General features: G+C 49.9%; 1 protein-coding gene across 1 annotated transcript in view; it reads right to left on the reverse strand.

The window, feature by feature from the left end:
• The window catches only part of CDC42BPG (CDC42 binding protein kinase gamma), a 67,679-nt gene extending 56,468 nt beyond the window's left edge, over positions 1-11,211 (reverse strand). Inside the window, exon 1 of the mRNA XM_060250239.1 lies at positions 10,955-11,211. Within this exon, the coding sequence (XP_060106222.1) occupies positions 10,955-11,138 (184 nt within the window). The 5' untranslated portion in view covers positions 11,139-11,211. The remainder of the gene's footprint in view (positions 1-10,954) is intronic.
• Positions 11,212-21,005: the final 9,794 nt, after the last annotated feature.

Consider the following 21,005-nt stretch of genomic DNA (forward strand, 5'->3'; position numbering starts at 1 on the left):
AAGGAGGTCCTCAGCTCTGCTTATTCCTGACCCCTCTGAGAAGCCTTGCAGTTCAGCGGATCCACCAAGACCTTTCCCAGTAAGTTAAACAGCCAGTCCTCCCCTGGTGACAGCCTCGCTCGCCACACCTTATGGAGGTGGCAAGATGGCTGACTGTGTCATGTAGTGCAGTTGGGAAAGCTCAGCAGGCCTTATTCAGTCCATGGGCTTGCAAGGTGTGGCTCTGGAGCACAGACAAAGGCTACGCACCACCACCTTCTTCCCACAGTCACAAGCATCCCATTCATGTGTAAATGAACAACACCATGGCTCTTGTCAAGCACATCACTAGAATTTGAATGTCATGGAAGCTGGAATTCTTCCACAAACTCTGCTGGCAATTTGGGAAGGGCTTTGGCTCAGTGGTAGAGTATTTGCTTTGTGTGAGAAAGGTCCCAAGTTCAATTTGGAGCATCTCCAGTTAAAATGATCAGACAGCAGATGATGTGAAAAACCCTGAGATGCTGGAGATCCATGACCTGTCAGACAGAACAATACAGATACTACTAGACCAGGAGTGGCCAAACTGTGGCTCAGGAACCACATGTGGCTCTTTCATACACACTGCATGCAATGTTCCCTCTAAGCTGCAGAGTCTTGTAAGCACAAATTCTACGTTGTGAGCTCCTGGCATTAAAGTTGTGAGCTACTGCATAAATTAGTGTGCTCTGGGGTCATCCTTCTTGAGCTACGACAAAAATCTGTGAGCTGAAGGCTAAAAACTCAACTTAGAGGGAACACTGACTGCAGGGCACTTGAAGCCTCCACCACCCCATTGGTCGGCTTGAAGATGGCATCTCTCTCTTTAAATCACATGTCAAGCCAGACCAGCCGATGACTTGGAGAATGCATTTAAAGTTGCTTTCCTTTCAGCTCTCTGTGCCCCATTTATTTTTCTTCCTTCCTTCCATCCTTGTAGCTCTCAAACATCTGATGCCCATGTCTTGTGGCTCTCAAACATCTGGTGTTTATTCTATGTGACTCTCAGGTTAAGCAAGTTTGGCCACCCCTGCACTAGACCAAGGGTCTGGCTCAGACCAATTCCTCACTAGCAGCTGCTCAACCCCTGGGCTTCTGCTTTCCCCAGCTCAAGTGATCAATTCCCCACCGGTTGCTGTGTAGGCGCTTTTTGATCTGTGGCTCCCTCCAATTTCCCTCACTGCTTCCTGCTCTTGTTTTTTTGAGATCTGGAAACTGCAAAGGAAAATGGAGGGAGCGGTGGATCATAATGTCTCTCTCTCTCTCTCTGGTGGGGAACTGATCGCTTGAGCTGGGGAAAGCAGAAGGCCGGGGGCGGACAACTGGGACAGAGAAGGTAGAGGAAGAAGGACTTTTATCCCTTTCTTACAATATGAGAACTTGTGGACATTCAATGAAATTGCTGAGCAGTCAGAACTGATAAAAGGAAGTCCTTCACCCAAAGGGTGATTAACACATGAAATTAACTGCTGCAGGAGGTGGCGGTGGCTGCAAGCATAAACAGCTTCAAGAGGGGATTGGATAAACATACGGAGCAGAGGTCCATCAGTGGCTATTAGCCACAGCATATTGATGGAACTCTCTGTCTGGGGCAGTGATGCTCTGTATTCTTGGTGTTGGAGGGGGGGGGCACTGGGAGGGCTTCTAGTGTCCTAGCCCTACTGGTGGACCTCCTCACGGCGCCTGGCTTTTTGGCCACTGTGTGACAGAGTGTTGGACTGGATGGGCCATTGGCCTGATCCAACATGGGTTCTCTTATGTTCTTAACTGCTAGTGAGAAATTAGTCTCAGTCTAAGGCAGGTTCATGTGATACAAGCAATGTTTCTCTGTTGTGGAACTCAGATCAGAATTTGTGAATTTTTCCAAAGGCCAACCGTGAAAATTGTTTTTCTGCATTTATTTCAATCTTGTTTGCTCACTCAAAAAAAAAAAATTCTGCCAAGTTCCCACTCTGAGTACATCCCATCGTCTCCTCCTGCAAGGAGTCCTCAAACGACCTCTGGGCTTTTCCCCTTCTGCTGCCTAACAGCTGGGGCACATCCATTGTCAATTCCCAGCCAGCCACCAACCAAGGAGAGTGCAGATCCCAGAGAAATATCTATACTGGAAGATCAAGGACACACCCACCCAGCACCCAGACCTGAAGAACAGGTCCTGTCTGGTTGGGGAGCGTAACTCACGTGGCAAGAAGGAGCCACAGGGGAAGGGGTTGGGTGGTAAGAGTTACATCATATTTTTTTTTCCTCCAGAACTAAAGCTAAATTGTTTGCTACAGCTGAAAGATTCAGGTAGGCAAGCATGAGGCCCCTTGCATCCAGGGATGCAAGACGAAGAAGCAGCCGCCTCATAATTTAGGACTTTTTTGTAGCAGGAGTTCCTTTGCATATTAGGCCAAACAGCCCTGATGTAGCCAGTCCTCCAAGAGTTTACAGGGCTCTTAGTACAGGGCCTACTGTAAGCTCCAGGACAATTGGCTACATCAGGGATGTGTGGCCTAATATGCAAAGGAGTTCCAGCTGGAGAGAAACCTTTGTCGCTTACCTCAAACCTATGCACAGAATTCAGCACCTTCCTTCTCAACCCACCTTTGGACTCCTGGCCTCGTAGTTCTTGAGTCACCAGAGCAGAGCCACACACAAACACACAAAACAGCCTTACATGGAGTCATACCCTTGCTCTATCAAGGTCAGTTCTGCTGATTCTGACTATCAGTGACTGTTCAGGGTCTCCATTGGAGAACTATCACATCTTCATAAGAGAAGCCATGTTGGATCAGGCCAACGGCCCATCAAGTCCAACCCTCTGTGTCACACAGTGGCAAAAAATGTTATATACACACATACACTGTGGCTAATAGCCACTGATGGACCTGTGCTCCATATTTTTATCTAAACCCCTCTTGAAGGTGGCTATACTTGTGGCCGCCACCACCTCCTGTGGCAGTGAATTCCACATGTTAATCACCCTTTGGGTGAAGAAGTACTTCCTTTTATCCGTTTTAACCTGTATAAGAACATCTGTTTAAGAACATCTGTATAAGAACATCATATCTGTTTACCTGCAGCTGCTAAGGTGTGCTCTCCTTCTCTGGAGCTTTTTAAACAAAGGCTAGATGGCCATCTGACAGCAATGCGGATCCTGTGAATTCAGGGGGAGGTATTTGTGAATTTCCTGATTTATGTAGGGGGTTGGACATGACCCTGGAGGTCCCTTCCAACTCTATGATTCTATGATTGAACCTGGGACCTTCTCTACCACTAAGCCATGGCTTCTCTTTTCCCTAGGCCCTGTGTGAACTTCCCCATTCAAGGTTCAAGCCTTTTACTTCCTGCATGGCCCTAGAGCTGGTCAACATTCTATGACTGATAATTTCCTACTGTACAATTGGAATGTTTATGAATATTCCATGAGCAGGGCAGAAGTTCAGTCTGTTTAAAGAGAGAAGGATTTTATTTATTTATCTTAAGCTTGGTTTTTCTAACAAGTGGGGACCCAAAGCAGTTTATGAAATCCCTCTCCTCTCCTCCATATATCCTCTCAGCACCAATTCTATGAGGTGGGTTGGGCTGAGTGTCAATAACTGGCCCACGGTCACACAGCACAATTCCATGACAAGGAGGGGATTCAAACCTGGGTTTCCTAGGTCCTAGACTGACATTCTAACTGCTATTTATATTGGCTGTAAAGCAGGTGGGTGATTGCTAGTTTTTAAATTATAAAGATGCATTACACCTAGAGGCCACAAAATACTGTAAGGCAGGGGTGTCAAACTCCTTTGTTATGAGGGCTGGATCTGATATAAATGAAACCTTGTCAGGCTGGGCCATGTGTGTTCCTATTTAAGATTAGGTACCAGAGACCTTACAAAGGACACAGACAAACACAAAGATTTTTTTTAAAAAACCCTTAAAATGAAACATACTTAAAACATTAACACTCGGTCTTAAAAGGTGCTTTCTTTGTATCTCTCCCATGGGATCCAGGGAACTGGGCAAAGGAAGCTCTGGCTCTTTCCTTCCTTTGGGGACCAGGAAGGGGAGGAGCCTCAGCCAATAGAAAGAAAAGAAGCTTGGCTCAGTAGCTCTGCTATGCAATTGAGAGAGCCTGGCAAAGCAAGCTCTGCCACCCACCCTTCCTCCCCAAGGGAAAAGCCTCAGCCAATTGAGAAAATATTGGTTTTGCTCTATAGCTCCTGTGCGATTGAGCAAGCATGACAAAACAAGCTGTGATACAGAAGGGAGCAAGAGAGAAGGAGAAGGAAGCAGATGACAGCCAGTTGCTCAGGGGCCTGATAAGAGCCTTCTAGGGGCCTGATTTGAACACCGGGGGCTATGTTTGACACCCCCAAAGGTGTTCATAGATCCCCTACACCACTCTGAACCAAAAATCCTCAGACCAAACATAGTCAGTCTGGAAACAAGGTTTTGGGGTACACATCCCCATTCCGGTAGTTGCAGAATTCGCCCCAATTTCAGATTATCAAGGATGTTACACTGGAGAACAACAATCAAATTCTTGGTTGCCTAGATACACCACTCATCAGGTGATGAGGTTACCTGGCTGTTCAGGTGCCCAACAAGGAACGATTTGTAAATGATTAGCTGGAAAGGTTCCCTTCACCTGGAAGGACTGATCTTGAAAGTTGAACAGCGTCAGCCCCGGTCTAGCAGACCACCAAGGAAATTCTGCAGAGGCAAACCACTTCTGTTCATCTCTTGCCTTGAAAACCCTACAGGGTTGTGGTAAGTCAGGTCTATTAATCAGTTCTAACGCAACAGCAAATTCTACCACCAGCTGGAAAGGTTGGATTCCTGTCAAGCTTCCTATGGAAAGAAGCATAGATACAGCACCTCACACAGTCCAAAGGGCTGAGGGACTCTCTTTTTCTCTTGGACTGTTTTATAAGAGCTCTGCTGGATCAGACCAGTGGTCCATCTGGCCCAGCATCCCATTTTACACAATAACAGATCAGTTGCTTTGGAAGGCATAGGGGCACCAGGGCATAGAGGCCAAGGCCTGCCCCGATGGTACCATCCAGTATTCAGAGGCGAACTGCCTCTGAATAGGGATGTTCGCATTAGTCACTATGGCTGGCAGCCATTGATGGACCCCTCCTCCATGAAATCTAACTCCCTTTGGTGGGCTGTGGCTGGCAAGAGAGAAAGCAACCTGCTCAGCCTCACCACCATGACATCACCAAGTTTTCAGACTGACCTGTGGAACTCCCTGCTACTGCCAGCAGATTTCATTATAGCTTCAAACAGCTGCGTGTGAAGCAGAATTCTGTATAATGCAGACTGTGGGGTGGGTCCTACCCCTATCCTACCAATCGACAGAGCAAAGTTTATTAATTTATTTATCAAAATATTTATATACCACGTTTCTCCTTTCCCACTGACTCAAGGTGGAAGTCTTCCTCTGGACTCAGGAGCCTTCCTTGAACTCAAAGATTTCAGGTTTTCACGGCTGGTTACATCATTAGGGTTTGTAGAATCTTTCGGGCTCAAGTAGAACACGGCACTTGAGCCCGAAAGATTCTACAAACCCTTCCTTGAACTATTGGAAGAAGAGCCACTTAGAGCAGGGGTGTTAAACTCATTTGTTATGAGGGCCAAATCTGACATAAATGAGACCTTGTTGGGCCGGGCCATGTGTGTACCTATTTAAGACTGGGTGGCAGAGATGTAAGTTTTATAAAGGAAACAGACAAAAGCAATTAAAGATTTTTTTTAAAAAAAACTTAAAACATGCTTAAAACGTTGGTCTTAAAGCTGCTTTCTTTGTATCTCCTCCTGTGCGATCCAGGGAACTGGGCAAAGGAAGCTCTGGCTCTTTCCTTCCTTCCCCAGGAGACCAGGAGGGGGAGGAGCCTCAGCCAATAGAAGGGAGAGAGGTTTGGCTCAGTAGCTCTGCTGTATAACTGAGAGAGCCTGACAAAGCAAGTTCTCCCCACCTTCCTCCCCTAGGGAGGAACCTCAGCCAGTGGGAAAAATAGAGGCTTTGATCTGTAGCTCCTGAGCAAATGGCAAGCCTGGCAACACAAGCTGTTATACAGAAGGAAGCAAGAGAGAGGGAGAAGGAAGCAGATGACAGCTAGTTGATAGAAACCTTCCGGGGGCCTGATTCAGCCCCTGGACTGCATGTTTCATATCCCTGGAATAAATGTTCTTAATCCTTTAAGGTGGACTTTTGCTTTATTTTGCTACAAGAGACTGACATGACTACCCCTTTTCCAGTCAGTCAACCCTACCTCACAGAGTTGTTGTGAGGATGAAACAAGAATTGGAGGAAGGGCGGGATGAATACAAGATACATCTTTCCAAATTCCTTGGTGCATGGTATACATTTGGTCAGGACTCAGTATTGCCACGTTCAAAATGCGTGCACCCTTGTACACGAGCACAGAGAATCTGGGCCTATCGCCCTGTCAATATAGGAAACAGCAAACAACCCACTAAGTAGCTTCCCCCCTTCAAATGGTCATTCATTCTTCCCTGAACTATTGTCCCCTTGAAACATCAGGGGTATTTGCTCCCATGAACAAAGACTTAAGGACTTCAGGTATACTTGAATGATTTATTTGGAAGGGTGTGCCTGCTCTCCGTGCCATCCACATACAAGCTCCTTATGTACCAGAGTACATTCCACAGCAAAGGGCCTCAACTCTTGGGAGGATGTCCCAGAATTCTCCTGGCTCTGCCTTCCAGGAAGGAAGCAGATCAGTGGGCATTCAGAACACCAGGGAAGGGATGTTCTGCATCCCCAAATCTGGTAAATTTCATCTGAATGAACTTTACCACAGGCTTTAGTCCCCTTCTCTGACTTCATCTCTTACTGAGAAAAAGGAAATGCTGAATCTTCATAAGGATTAATTCACAGAACCCCCATACCAGAACAAGGGAAGCAGCCTAGATCAGGGGTGGCCAAATTTGCTTAGCGTAAGAGCCACATAGAATAAACAGATGTTTGAGGAAAGGAAGGAAGGCAGGCAGGAAGGAAGGAAGGAAAATAGATGGGGTAGGGAGGGAGAAGTGGAAAGAAAGCAACTTTAACTTTAAATACATTCCCAAGCTGCCAGTTGGCTTGGCTTGGAGAAGTGATTTAAAGAGACAAATGTTTTCTCCAAGTCAGCCAATGGGGCAGTGGAGGCTCTGAGAACCACACAATATGTGTGAAAGAGCCACATGTGGCTCCTGAGCCACAGTTTGGCCACCCCTGGCCTAGATGGTTTTTTGTCCTGTGACCTTCTCAGCTGAAACACAACGGATGCTGCCATTACAGCTGCTCATGAGAAGGTCATCAGAGAGGCATTGATGCCTCAGAAGGGCTTGTCACTCTCCTAGTGTCCGTCAAGGAGACAAATCCAGGGGGCGGGGTTTGCTGTCAAATCACAGCTGACTTACGGCAACCTCGTAGGGTTTTCAAGACAAGAGAAATTCAGAGGTGATTTGCCGTTGCCTACTTCATGGTCATGACCCTGGTATTCCGTGAAGGTGTCCCATCCAAATACTAGCCAGGGCTAATCCTGTTTAGCAGCTGAGATCTGATGAAACTGGGCTATCAGGTCAGGGCAAATGTAGGCCAGGAAAAATGGCATCATGCACTCCCAGACCTGGAACTTAAACAGGAAATTGCAACCCCTGGAAATAGAAATTGATCCAATCTGGCAGTTCACTTCTATGGCAGATGAGAGTGGGACTCCCAGAATAATCCCTAGACTGGCAAATCACTCAACTCAGAAAATCTCAAAACAAAAGAACTTGTGGCACCTCAAATATAGGCCAGTGTAGGGTAGTGGCTAAGAGTGCCGGACTAGTATCTGAGAGACCCAGGTTCGAATCTCTATTTGCGCCATGGAAGCTTGCTGGGGGACTTGGAACCAGTCACACTCTCTTAGCCTAACCTACCTCACAGGGCTGTTGAGAGGATAAAATGGAGGAGAGGAAGATGATGTAAACTGACTATGGTTCCCAAATGAATATTCCAGTATAAGTTTTCATGGACTACAGCTCACTTCTTCAGATGTTGAGAAAGTAACAACGTTCAGTCATTTCCTTATCACCGTATCCTGAAATCAAAGATGTTTGCATGACAATGACGTTTACAGAAGACCGGCAGGTGCCTTGCCTCACACAAGGGCAGGAGCTGAACAGGTACAAAGACGCCTGTCCCCTAGTCAACATGTCTGTTGCTTGTTATCAACACAGCTTGGGAGAAACGGGATCTTATACACCCTAAGAGCCAGGCTAGACTGTACAAAAACTAAAACGAAACTCCCCATTACCACAGCCTAGAACAGGGGTGGCCAAACTGTTGCTCAGGAGCCACATGTGGCTCTTTCACACATATTGTGTGGCTCTCGAAGCCCCCACTAGCCGATTGGCCAGGTGGGAGAAGGCATTTGTCTCTTTAAATCACTCCTCCAAGCTGAGCTAGCCGTTGGCTTGAACAAAGCATTTAAATTTAAAGTTGCTTTCTTTCCACCTCTCCCTCCTCCATCTCCTTCCTTCCTTCCTGCTCTCAAACATCTGATGTTTATTCTATGTGGCTCTTTCGTTAAGCAGGTTTGGCCACCCCGGGCCTGGAACAACCTGGCAGTTTCTGTTACCTTCCCTAGCGGAGATTAAGGCTTGGCTCACTTTCCAGAGAAGCTGTTACTCTATAGGCACCATGTTTTCGCAAGGCCTCTATTCTTGGACTGGGTTGTGTAGGCAGGTGGGGGAGCCTACTGATGTTTATTTATTTTTTATTTATACCCTGTTTTTCTCCCCAATGAGAATCCAAAGCAGTTTACAACACTGTTCTCTTCTCCTTTTTCCCCTCACAACAACCCTGTGAGGTAGGTTAAGCTGAGAGACAAAATGGTTCAAGGTCACCCAGCTGGTTTTCATGGAAGAGTGGGGACCTGCACCTCACGATTCCTCGTCTAAACTCTAACCACTACACTACATAGACCAGGGGTGGGGCATTACACTAGATGGCTTCTGAATCAGTTGTACAGCTCTGTAAATCTATGCCCCCAAAGTCCACAGTGGGTGGGCTCTCTTCGAGTACTGCTGCCTCCTCTGTTCCTATGGTGCTCTGCAACAGACCAAGGCACTTTTTGTGGCAACCACTGAAGGTGCCACTGCCATGCATTCCCCCCCCAAAAAAACACAGGTGGAAAGTAATTATGTTTAGGTTTGTAGAATTCCTTTATGTTTATATGGCAGGGAGGGAGATTCCCAAAGTTCTCCCTGTGCATCTCTTCGGGGTTATGAAGCATCATATTTTGGAACTGACCAAAGTCGCTCTTACTAGCACAGTGATCCATATGTGGCTCATTCATATGTCACCTCTAGCTCTTCTGAGCATCTTTCCCCTATGCAGCACCTGCCCCATGTTCAGGAAAGTGGACAGGCCTCTTGCCTGTTGAGTCCTGCAGTTGGCAGTTGGTTCTCATCTTGAAACTGGTGCCATAAGAGGAATGGATAAGCTCCAAGCCTCCCTGAGGTACAGGCCTCAGGCCAGGGATGGAAGTAAATGTGGGTCTTTTGGTTGATGGCTCACTGTAAACACAGTTCTCCATGAGCCACAGAGCTGGGAGGCTGGCTGCAAAACTCACTTGTGTCACACACACTGTGGTAGCTTCCCCCTCTTTACCAGTGGCTTCTTTATCAGACAGTGAAAACGCAATAGGAAAGCCACACCAAAGCCAGCCGAAATGGGAAGGTCCCTTCCTGGCTTTTCCACATTCTCCTTGCATTTAACATTGGCACACCACCATGACTCAGTTTCCCTCCCTCTTTGTGATGCAAAGGGGCAAAATGAGGCAGAGCTTGGAGATTATTGCTTTGTTTCCTACCACGGAGGGAACCCCAACACTTCCGTTTGTAGGAACAGCCATGGTCCCAAGCATTGAGGGTGGTGTTTAGGAAGGGAGCCACTTGGAAGATCTCTTCAAAGCAGCCTGGCTGACATTTATTCTGCCACTACATACACACAAACCCAACTGAAGCGCTCGATGAAGAGTTCTGTCTCACACAGAAAGTTTACGTGTTCTTGAAGCAGAAGCCAGTCCAGTCATTATAAGGCTCCCTTTTTCAGGGGCATTCTCCAAACAGTGGTCCAGGTGCTGAATTCATTGAATTCAGCACCTGGACCACTGTTTGGAGAATGCCCTCTCATTCCCCTTTTTTGTAGCACATGTTCTTGGGAGAAAGGATGTTCCAGCGGCCCTAGTCTACAGCATGCCAAAGATAGTTTCAGAGGGAAGCCATGTTGATCCATAGTAAGACAGAATTATTTGAATACAGCAACACCTTAGAGACCAATTCTTGTTGGCCGACTGGACTCGAATCTAACTGTAACATGCCAAACATAATGTCTTAGTTGGTCATTTAGCAGTTCCAAGTCCAACACTAAGCACAGCAGTGAGTTCCACAAACACAATGGGGGGAAGGTACTTTGCACATGCTCAGGAAAGGACACAATATTTCATATATTTTATAGGGTCGCCAGCTTTCAGGTGAGGCCTAGAGATCTCCTGGAATTACAACTGATCACCAGTCAAAAGAGATGTTTTCCTGAATAAAACAGCTGCTTTGGGGCTGGACTCTATGGCATTATTATAACCCACTGGGGTCTCCTCCCCAAACTGCATCCTGAATTCTCCAGGAATCTCCCAACCCAGTTCCCTATAATTGAAACTACATTTTTAGACTGAAACTCTCCTCCCCAGCTTCAAGTTCTGGATCCAGTTCGGGATAGGTAGGTAGATTTCCTGTTCTTTTTATACATGTTCAGCGCGCTCCCCGCCTTTCCCCAGACTTGCCTGCCAGCTCCAACGCCCGCAGCAGAAACTTTTCGGAACTGAAAGCAAGCACTCTAGACATGTGCAGAAGCCCTCTTGCTCGCCCGCCCTGCAGGGTGGCGCTTGGTCGCCGCTTCACTCACCCCAGGCCAGGAACTGCTGCACGTTCCGCTCCCGCCGCAGGGGGGCGCCGCTGCATTCCTGGTGGACGCACAGCAGCAGGTCGAGGAGCGCCTCCAGCCCCGGGTCGCCCGCGGTCCCCTCGCCCGGCCGCGCCGACAGCAGCTCCCGCAACCCGGCCAGGCGCCGCTCCACGGGGCTGCACATGATCCTCCGCTCGCCGAAGCCGCTGCAGGAGCAGTTGCGGCGAGGGAGCGAGGAGGCTGCCGTCGAGGCAGAAGGAAGACGAGCAAGAAACGACGACGGCGCCCGGCCAGCCCGAGCCAGATCTGCCGCCTCCAGCACCTGAGGAGCAGCAGCAGCGCTGCCTGGCCGGGCCCCGCCTCGATGTTTGTGGGATGGGCGCAACCTGACACCTGGCCCAGGTGGGCGGACGCTCTCGGCTTGCCTGGCACCCGGAGACCGCCTGCAACAGGGGCCAGAAACGGAGCCACCCTTGGACTTGGGAGGGCGCGCCGGGCCCCCTCCCCTCTCTTCCGAGGCTCTGCCCCGCACGCACCGCCAGGCCTTGGCCCAATCCCCCTCCCCTTCCCGGGGGTCTGCAAAACGGGACGATCCCGGTCCCGACTCGCAGGGTGGTTGCAAAGGCACGGCTGGAAATGCCTCTTGAGCGAGTTAAAAGGGACTCCCCTGGAAGCCGCCTTTCCCAGGGCAGAAAGACCCTCTGCTGGCCCAGCCAGCCTCCGTCTTTTCGGCTGTTGCTACTGGGTAGGCGGCACCGGGCTACTGCGAACAGGGGTCCAGCCGCTGCAAAGTGGGAGGTGAGGCCGTGAGGGGATTCTAAGAAAACGTCCCTCGACGGCGAGCCAAACAAGCTGCCGAGCGCCGTTTCTCCTCCTCCAGCGGGCCCGCCCAGCCCACGCCGCCAGCCTGAGGCCATTCGTCTCAACCCTCCCTTCGCTCCCTGTCCCTGAGAAGGGAGTTCCGCGGATCAGCGGCACGGCGTGTTCTCAGGTTCCAGCGCAACGCATCATTAGCGCGTCTGCAAAACTGGACCGCCCGCCCGCGCCCACTCCAGGCGGGAAAGTGGGCCTGGGAGGCGCGCGCGCAGTGGGCAGGAATCCGTTCTCGGGCGCAGCAGGGCTCCAGCCCTAAGAGCTCCGAAAGGCGGCTGGGCAGGCGTTTGCAAGCCTCTTGCCCAAAGTTCAAGCATGGAGGGCGGGGGGAGAATGGGTACGCTTCTGCAGGGCTTGGGTGTCCAGAGAACCTGGCTGGGTGGCGAAGTTGATACAATCTGTTTTTGGAATTGCAGATAGATAGACAGACAGATTCCTTTTTGACTTCTGTGTTTCTTGTTTGGAATGGGAATCAACAACTGCCCCACACCTGCGTTCTTCTGTGTTATACCCTCCCCTTGTGGAATGAGCTGCTTGAGGAAATCAGGAAAGCTCCGTCTCTCCTGGCTTTCTGCAAACTGTGCAAAACTGAATTCTTCAAGAGGGCTTTTCTACCAAGGCAAAAGGTTAGCACTGTACAAAAGAACTCACAAAGTTACTTGGATAAATCACTAAGGACTGTGCTCTATAAGGGTGGCCAAACTAAGGCTCAGGAGCCAGATGTGGTTTTTTCACATATATTGTGTGGTTCTCAAAGTTTCTATCTCGCCCAGCTTGCAGAAGGCATTTGTCTCTTTAAATTATTTCTCCAAACCAAGCCAGCCAGTGGAGAAAGTTAAAGCTGCTTTCTTTCCACCTCTCTCTCCTCCATCTTCCTAACTTCCTTGTGGCTCTCAAACATCCGACATTCATGTCTTGCAGCTCTCAAACATCTGACATTTATTCTACGTGGCTCTTATATTAAGCAAGTTTGGCCACTCCTGCTCTATACTCTTGTGTATCGTTCGCTGTAAATTGGCTCCTGCTATGAATTTTGTATCAGTTTATATGTCAGAATGCTTATGCTGTGCATCAGTTCTGTTTTCTTTCGAATTCTGGTTGGTTGATTGTATTGACTCATTCTATGTATTCTGCCTTGAGTCCCAATGAGAAAGGTAGATTATAAACAATGCTGGGCTGCCACATGGCCCTTGATAGCCTTCTGTCCAATAGTCCAGGGTGCTTCTCCCCCATGCACTGCGGAGCAAAGGATCCCAGTAGGCAGCCGTGTTGATCTGAAGCAATAGAACAAAGCAGTAGACAAGTGCACCTTTAAGACCAACTAAGCAAAATATTTGCACAATGGAACCAGCTGAGGCTAAGATAGTTTCTACAGACCTTGGGGGCGGAACAATTCTCCCGCCCCCCCTTTTGCAAAAAAATTCTATTTTAAAAAATTGGTTAAAGAAGCCCTAAAATTTAATTTAATTTTCCGATTTATATTCCACGCTATCCCACAAGCAGGCTCTAGGCGGCTTACAACATTAAGAAACCTTACAAAACATCAAACAAACGACATCCAAATTAGATAATCTCATAATTACAGAATTGACAAAAACCATGATCCACATCATTGGCAACAAGTCATAGACCACGTATAGGCTGGTAATGCTCAGCATAGCATAAGCATAAGGTGCTGGGGGGAGCAGTGATTTCAGGGGACACCAGCTGGATCAATTAAAAGCCTGGCAGAAAAGCTCTGTCTTACAGGCCCTGCAAAACTTAGATAAGTCCTGAAGGGCCTGGCTCTCCAGAGGGAGCTCATTCCACCAGGTAGGGGCCTGAACCAAAAAGGCCCTGGCCCTTGTTGAAATTATGACAGACCCCAAGAAATTATCAGACCCCAAGTTCAGGAAGCATTTGGATTGCTGCCACTGCAATAGCTATCAGGAGGAGGAAAGTGTGGGGGTCCAGTAGAGAACAAGACAGTACATGACTGGGGGGTGGGTTTGGGAGCCAGGGGGAGAACTTGGGGCAGACAGCAGAGCAGGGGTGAAGCAGGAACTGTCAAGTGGGAGTAAGCATTTGCTGGGGGGGGGGAGAAAAGCAGGAGCCACAGGGGAATTTCCTGTTACCCATGAGCCTTTCCGCTTGCAGTGCTAAGGTTCTTCCAACAAAACTGGCAGTGCTCATTTCGCCAGGCATCTATGTTGATTTGGAAGCTTGTCTGCCAAGAATCATCAATCTCCCTCCTGCCCCCAACAAGGTTTTTTTCTGGGCACTTCAGAGCACATTTAGGACCTTTTTGCATGCCAAGTGTAGTGTATCGAGATAACGATACAACGTAATAACACAATAACATAAAACCAGCCAGCGCGACCCTGCGCGGAGCGACCGGGCTGTCCCCGGGCTGCTCAGCGCAGGACCCGAACTCCCAGCCAATCACCAGCTGTGGCAGGAAGTTCAACAGGCCAGGATTGGACTGGCCTGTCTGGAGGGAGGTTCCCGGAGTTGTACATAAGCGGGACCCGGCCCGCGTGTTCTCTCTCTTGTAACGTGCCTCCATTAAAGCATGTTGCCCTACCAACGTCTCCTGTCTCAGTACGCTACAGTGGCGACGAGGATGGGATTCTAGCCACGTCGGCTACAGCGGAGACAGGGCAACCCACAGGCCGCGACCACCACCGCCATCAGCATGGCTCAACAGAGCGGAACCACCGGTCACATCGAGCCATTCAACCCCGCGAATCCCGAGGCCTGGGAGTCCTACTCGGAGTGGGTAGAATGCTACCTGAGGGCCAACAAGATCACCGAGGACAGCATGAAAAGGGACGTTCTCCTGAGCGTCTGCGGGGCAGCCACATTCGAGATCGCCAAGGGTCTCTCGGCCCCCGCCCACCTCACGGAGAAGTCCTACGCGGACATCACCAGACTCCTCACTGGCCATTTCTTGCCACAGCCTTCACGGGTGGCCCGCCGGTTCCTTTTCCACAGAAGGGACCAGGCTGCAGGGGAATCGGCTGCCGACTACTTGGCGGCCCTACGCAGGATCGCAGGGAACTGCAACTTTCCTCAGCTAGAGGAGACCCTGGCCGATCGCTTCACGTGGGGACTCCGCGACGAGAGGCTCCAGCAGAAGCTCTTCGCCAAGGAAGAGCTCACCCTCCAGAGCGCCTTCAGCGAGGCCGTGGCGTTCGAGAGGACCGCGAGGACTTTTCCCAAGGCCCGGACCGACTCCGTCCACCACGAGGAGCTGGACCACGACCGCCCGGAAGAGGGAGAAGCCTACCAGCTGCGCCGCCCAGCCGGGCCACCCAACCGAGCATCCCAGTGCCCCCGAGCGCCCGAACGATCCCCAGCGGCGGAGAGACCGCCGGCCCCCAAGTGCGCCAGCTGCGGCGACCCCCACGACAGAAGGGACTGCCAGTACCGGACCTGGGACTGCCGGAGCTGCGGAAAGACCGGCCACATTGCAAGGGCTTGCCGAGCCAAGCCCAACCGCCGGAGGCCGACCACGCACCACGAGTCGGCGGAGTTCCACTCCACAGCCTACACTACCCTACAGGGATCCCCGGAGTTCAACCGTTCTTCGATGACGTTTTAATCGCCGCCCCGGACTCCGAAGAATTCGCCAACCGCCTGAGAGAGGTGCTCCGCCGGTTCCAGGCAGCGGGGCTCAAGGTCAAGAGGGAGAAATGCTTGCTGGGGGTCCCACGGGTGGAGTTCCTGGGTTTCGCTGTAGACGCAGCAGGAATCCACCCAACGGAAGAAAAGACCCGAGCCATCATGCAAGCCCCGGCCCCACCTGCAAAGTGGAGCTACAAAGCTTCTTGGGGGTGCTTAATTTTTACCATTCATTCCTCCCCCACAAGGCAGCCCTAGCAGAACCCCTACACCGGTTGCTGGACAAAAAAGCCCCTTGGGTTTGGGGCAAACAACAAGCTGCCGCGTTTCAGGCGGTCAAGGACGTCCTGGTGTCCAATGCGGTGCTCCACCATTTTGACGAGGGCCTCCCCGTCATCCTGGCTTGCGATGCGTCGCCTTATGGGTTGGGAGCAGTCCTGGGGCACCAACTCCCGGACGGGAGGGAGGTACCGGTAGCGTACTACTCCCGCACACTCACACCGGCCGAGCGAAATTACGCGCAGATAGACAAGGAGGCTCTGGCAATCGTGGCGGGGGTCCACAAGTTCCATGATTATCTGTATGGGCGGAGGTTCACGATAGCTACGGACCATAAGCCGCTCTTAGGTCTGTTGGCCCCAGACCGCCAAACCCCCCAAATACTCTCACAGCGCGTGTTGAGGTGGAACCAATTCCTCAACTCATACACGTACACACTGGTCCACCGGGCCGGCAAGGCTATGGGCCACGCGGACGCGCTCAGCCGTTTGCCTCTACCCGTCACAGAGCCTGACCCAGCCCCCGCACACCTGGTCATGTTGGTCGAATCCCTCCCGGAACAGCCCCTCCACGCTGCGGAGGTCGCAAAGGCTACAGGGAGGAACAAAACACTGGCAAGGGTTCTCGACTGGGTGGTGAGGGGGTGGCCAGAAGGGAACATGGGGGAAGAGTTTAAGCCCTACAAAATGAGGAGAGAGGAGCTAGCAGCCCACAAAGGGTGCATCTTATGGGGAAGCAGGGTGGTGGTTCTCCCCCCGCTGCAGAAGCGAGTCTTGGAGTCACTCCACGAGACACACCCCGGCATAGTCAGGATGAAGGCTCTAGCCAGGAGCTACGTCTGGTGGCCGGGGATGGATGAGGAGATCGAGAACTGGGTGCGGAGGTGCAGCGCATGTCAGGAGTCACGCCCCGAGCCACCAAGCGCCCCGGTCACACGGTGGGAAACCACTAGGAAACCTTGGTCCAGGCTCCACTTAGACTTTGCGGGGCCCTTCCAGGGACAGATCTTTCTGATCATGGTGGACGCCTACACCAAATGGCTGGAGGTCATTCCAGTAGCGTCCACTTCATCAGCAGCCGCCATACGGGCACTGCGCCGGGCCCTTAGCACCCATGGTATTCCGGCACTATTGTCACAGACAACGGGGCGGCTTTCACCTCTGGGGACTTTCAGGCATTCCTGCAGAGGTACCTGATTAGACACATAAGGTCTGCCCCGTTCCACCCGGCCACCAACGGACAGGCGGAGCGGATGGTCCGAACGACCAAGGAAGCCCTGGGCCGGATAGTGCAGGGTGACTGGGACCACAGACTAGCCTCCTTCCTGTTTGACAACCGGGTAACCCCCAACCCGGTCACGGGGGTAAGCCCGGCAGAGCTCCTCATGGGGCGCAAACTCATCACGAGGCTCGACAGGCTACACCCCGACCGAGCCTCGGACATCCGAGGGTCCCCGGAGGTCCGGGAGGCAGCCCGAGGGTTCTTCGCGGGGGACCCCGTGTTCGCACGAAACTACGCCCAGGGACCCATGTGGGTAGCGGGTCGGGTGAGGCAGGTAATTGGGACCCGTCATTATGAGGTATCCACAGAGGGGGGCCAGACACTGCGGCGACACATCGACCAGCTGCGCCGCCGCACTCTACCGGAAGGGCCGATCGACGTGGAGGAGGAAGTACCCAGGAGAGAGCCGGCTAGGGGTATGCCAGAGGCCACAGCGCCAGCACCGACCCTGCCCGCCAGCGAACTCCCCGGACCAGCAGAGGCGGAAAGGCCCACAGAGATCGACCAGCAACCCACAGCGGCCTCGGCCCCCAGGGAGTCTCCCGCGGCCGAAGCAGCGCTGACACCACAGGCCGCTCCTAGACGATCCACCCGGGACGCCGTCCTCCCGCCTACCTAAGAGACTGTGTACAGCAACTAGGGGGGTGGGGTGTAGTGTATCGAGATAACGATACAACGCAATAACACAATAACATAAAACCAGCCAGCGCGACCCTGCGCGGAGCGACCGGGCTGTCCCCGGGCTGCTCAGCGCAGGACCCGAACTCCCAGCCAATCACCAGCTGTGGCGGGAAGTTCAACAGGCCAGGATTGGACTGGCCTGTCTGGAGGGAGGTTCCCGGAGTTGTACATAAGCGGGACCCGGCCCGCGTGTTCTCTCTCTTGTAACGTGCCTCCATTAAAGCATGTTGCCCTACCAACGTCTCCTGTCTCAGTACGTTACACCAAGCAGGTGCTTTGCCACTGAATTTGTGTGTCTAAAGTGCAACTAAGCTATAACAACCCCGCAGGGATTTCAAGGCAAGAGACATGCTGTTGCTGCCTCTGAGTAGTAATTTGGGCTTCCTTGGTGATTCCCTATCCAAATACTAACCAGGGCTGTCTGGATCTGATGAGGTCAGGCTTAGCCTTGTCCATCCAGGTCTGGGCACTGCTGAATTTGCCTGTCCTCAATTACTTCCTGTTTTCTGGTCTGGCCAGCGACGGCATTCATAAATCAATTGTTAATCATCTGTTCTTGGGTGTGGGAGGAATTGCTTTTCAACCTGCAGGTAAAGCTGTTGGTCATTTTAAAAAAAATGTTTGTAATTTCACAACAGTACTATAGAATTCAAAAGTTGAAAATTACTTTGCTATAGAGAGAATGAGCGAAAACAGAAATTAATCAAGGTGGAAGCTGGACAATTTAAAGGGACAATAGTCATGAGAAACTAATACAGCATTTTTACTACAGACCCCAATTTGTGATTTTTTTAATCTGCTAAAAACATTTCCATGACTCTACATAATAATTCACTGCCCACCTTCTCTATATTCAGGACTGCTTGCCATTCCATGTTTGTCTGATGAAGTCTGCTTAGAGCACACGAAAGCTAACATTCTGAATAAAACTTAGTTGGTCTTAAAGGTGACCCTTGACTACTGCTTTGTTCTAGTGCTTTAATTATATTTTATGTTTTTAAAAACTTTCACAAATCAGATCTAAAGAAAAACAAAAGTACAACATGGGAAACACTGGAAGTAAATGGGCAGGTAACATCAATTCTCCAATAAAACAGCAAATGAAGCACAATAATTCGAGACTAAACCTCTATTGTGGAATCAGCCAGTGTTTCTCTTTCCTATTGCATGATGCTACATCGCCCTCTGCTGGAAACAAAAACTCCAACTTTAGATAGATCCCTGTAGGCAGCCGCGTTGATCTGAAGCAATAGAACAAAGCAATAGTCAAGTGCTTACATTCTGAATAAAACTTAGTTGGTCTTAAAGGTGCACTTGTCTACTGCTTTGTGAAGAAAATAAATTCTATCCCTTGGAGAGCCACCAAACCCCGAGGCTGTGCATGCTGCCAAAGCATAAAGACAACAATGACTTTGCACTTACTGCAAAAGAGCCACACTGTGAGTTTGACCAGTTCATCTTCCTCTTGAATGAGAAACAGGAACATGATCCTGTACGTACATGACAAAACATGGCCTGCTGTGGATACATAAATGCTAAACTTTCTGACAACCTCTTGCAAAGCTTATTTTTAAGCTGGGCAATCTTCTGTGTGTTTAACTAATTGCAAAACCAGCAAAGCAGGCATTCAGACATCATCAAAACATCAGTCTTGCTCTGTTTGTAAGCCTGTCTCTCTCATCATTTCCCTGCCCTTCCTCAAAGGGGTTCTCCCCTCCCTTTTTAGTCTTGGAACAACCTTGGGAGGTAGGATAGACAGTGCTGATGTGATTGGCCGAAGGTCACTCAGAAGGCGTAGTACCTGAGGGTTTAAACCTAGACATTTCTAGTGCCAGAGTTCACTTTTTGGCATTAACAAAAATATGTGCTTTGTTTAGATTTCTGAAACCCTAGCCCTATAACTTTGCTTACCAATAATAGCAGAGTCCAGTAGCACCTTTAAGACTGTGGAGAAACAACCTGGGTTTTATATTTGATTTTTGGCGGGAAGCCTTCAGTTTGAGTTGGGCTTTGAGTTCAGTCAGTTGGGTTGATGAGTCTGTCTGTGCTGGATGATATGGCCAGGGCAAGTATTGTATAATAGGGAAAGGAGGAGCATTTTCCCCTACTTTCATTTACTTTCCCCTACTTTCATTTCTGTTCATTATTTTAAAATGTCTGTATATAGTAAATTTTAAATAAATGTTTTGTCTTTAAAAGGTAGTCCCTCTGTACCACATAGTTTCCCCAACTGCCTTAGGCCATGCTACTGCAAGAGGGGAGTCCAGGGAAGGGGGAAGGCATACAGTTGGCAAGGATGCCAATCCTCCAGGGGTCTCCCAAAGAAGGACTTTGGTCTCTGTCATAACCAGGTGCTGGGTTGGCAGTGGACCCCGAGGCCAGGCCTCAGAACTGGCAAGGGGGATTGGGAGTCCTGTTCCTCTCAGTCAGGAACCCTTAAATTGAGCAGGTGATGGCAGCGTGCCCTAGTGGCGGGAAGAAGATTAGCTCTCTTCAGGAGTTGGCAACTCAAAAGGGAGTTGACGGGACTAGGTCTGAAGGCGGAATTGGGCCAGTTCCGTCACAAAGACTAACAAGTTTTATTATAGCATAAGCTTTCAAGAAACATAGCTCTTTTTGTCAGATGTATCTGATGAAGAGAGCTGTGTTACCACCAGATATCTTATTCTGTTCATTGTATTTACTTACATTGTGTGATCTACCTTGCAAGGCTGAGTCTCAGTGAGAAAGACAATACTTTCAGCAGACAGATCTCGGATGTGAAAAGTCTGTAATCAGGTATGAACTCTGAATCAGACTCGATACAGGCTCTCATTTCCAGGAGTGAAACGGAATTTCAGTGACTTGCCTCACATGGTTTCCTCAGAGAAACCCTCAGTAAATAATGGAAACGGCTTTGTCGGTTAGGTATCTACATGAGCTATGTGCGCGCGCACACAAACACCCCTAATTATTATCTTGCTTGGGTTGTGCAGTTGTGTCAGATAGAGCCTGCTAAGAAAAAAATTTTTAGGTGTAAGGATGTGTCACTGGTGACCAAGATCAAGATAAATTTATGTCACATGTATGAGTGTGAAAGCTGGCTAATGAAGCTGATAGGAAGAAAGTTGATTCCTTTGAAATGTGGTATTGGATGTGAATTTTAAGGATAGTGTGGACCACCAAAAAAGACAAATAAGTGGCTTCTACACCAAATCAGTTTTATTATTGTCCTTGAACTGACTCATCACCAAAATAATACATATAAAGATTATGACTACTTTCATATAAGTATTATGTAGCAAGGACTGAGGAAACCATGTGAGCCAGTTTGGTGAAGCGGTTAAATGTGCGG

This window comes from Heteronotia binoei, chromosome 1, assembly GCF_032191835.1.
Source record: "Heteronotia binoei isolate CCM8104 ecotype False Entrance Well chromosome 1, APGP_CSIRO_Hbin_v1, whole genome shotgun sequence".
Classification (NCBI taxonomy): domain Eukaryota; kingdom Metazoa; phylum Chordata; class Lepidosauria; order Squamata; family Gekkonidae; genus Heteronotia; species Heteronotia binoei.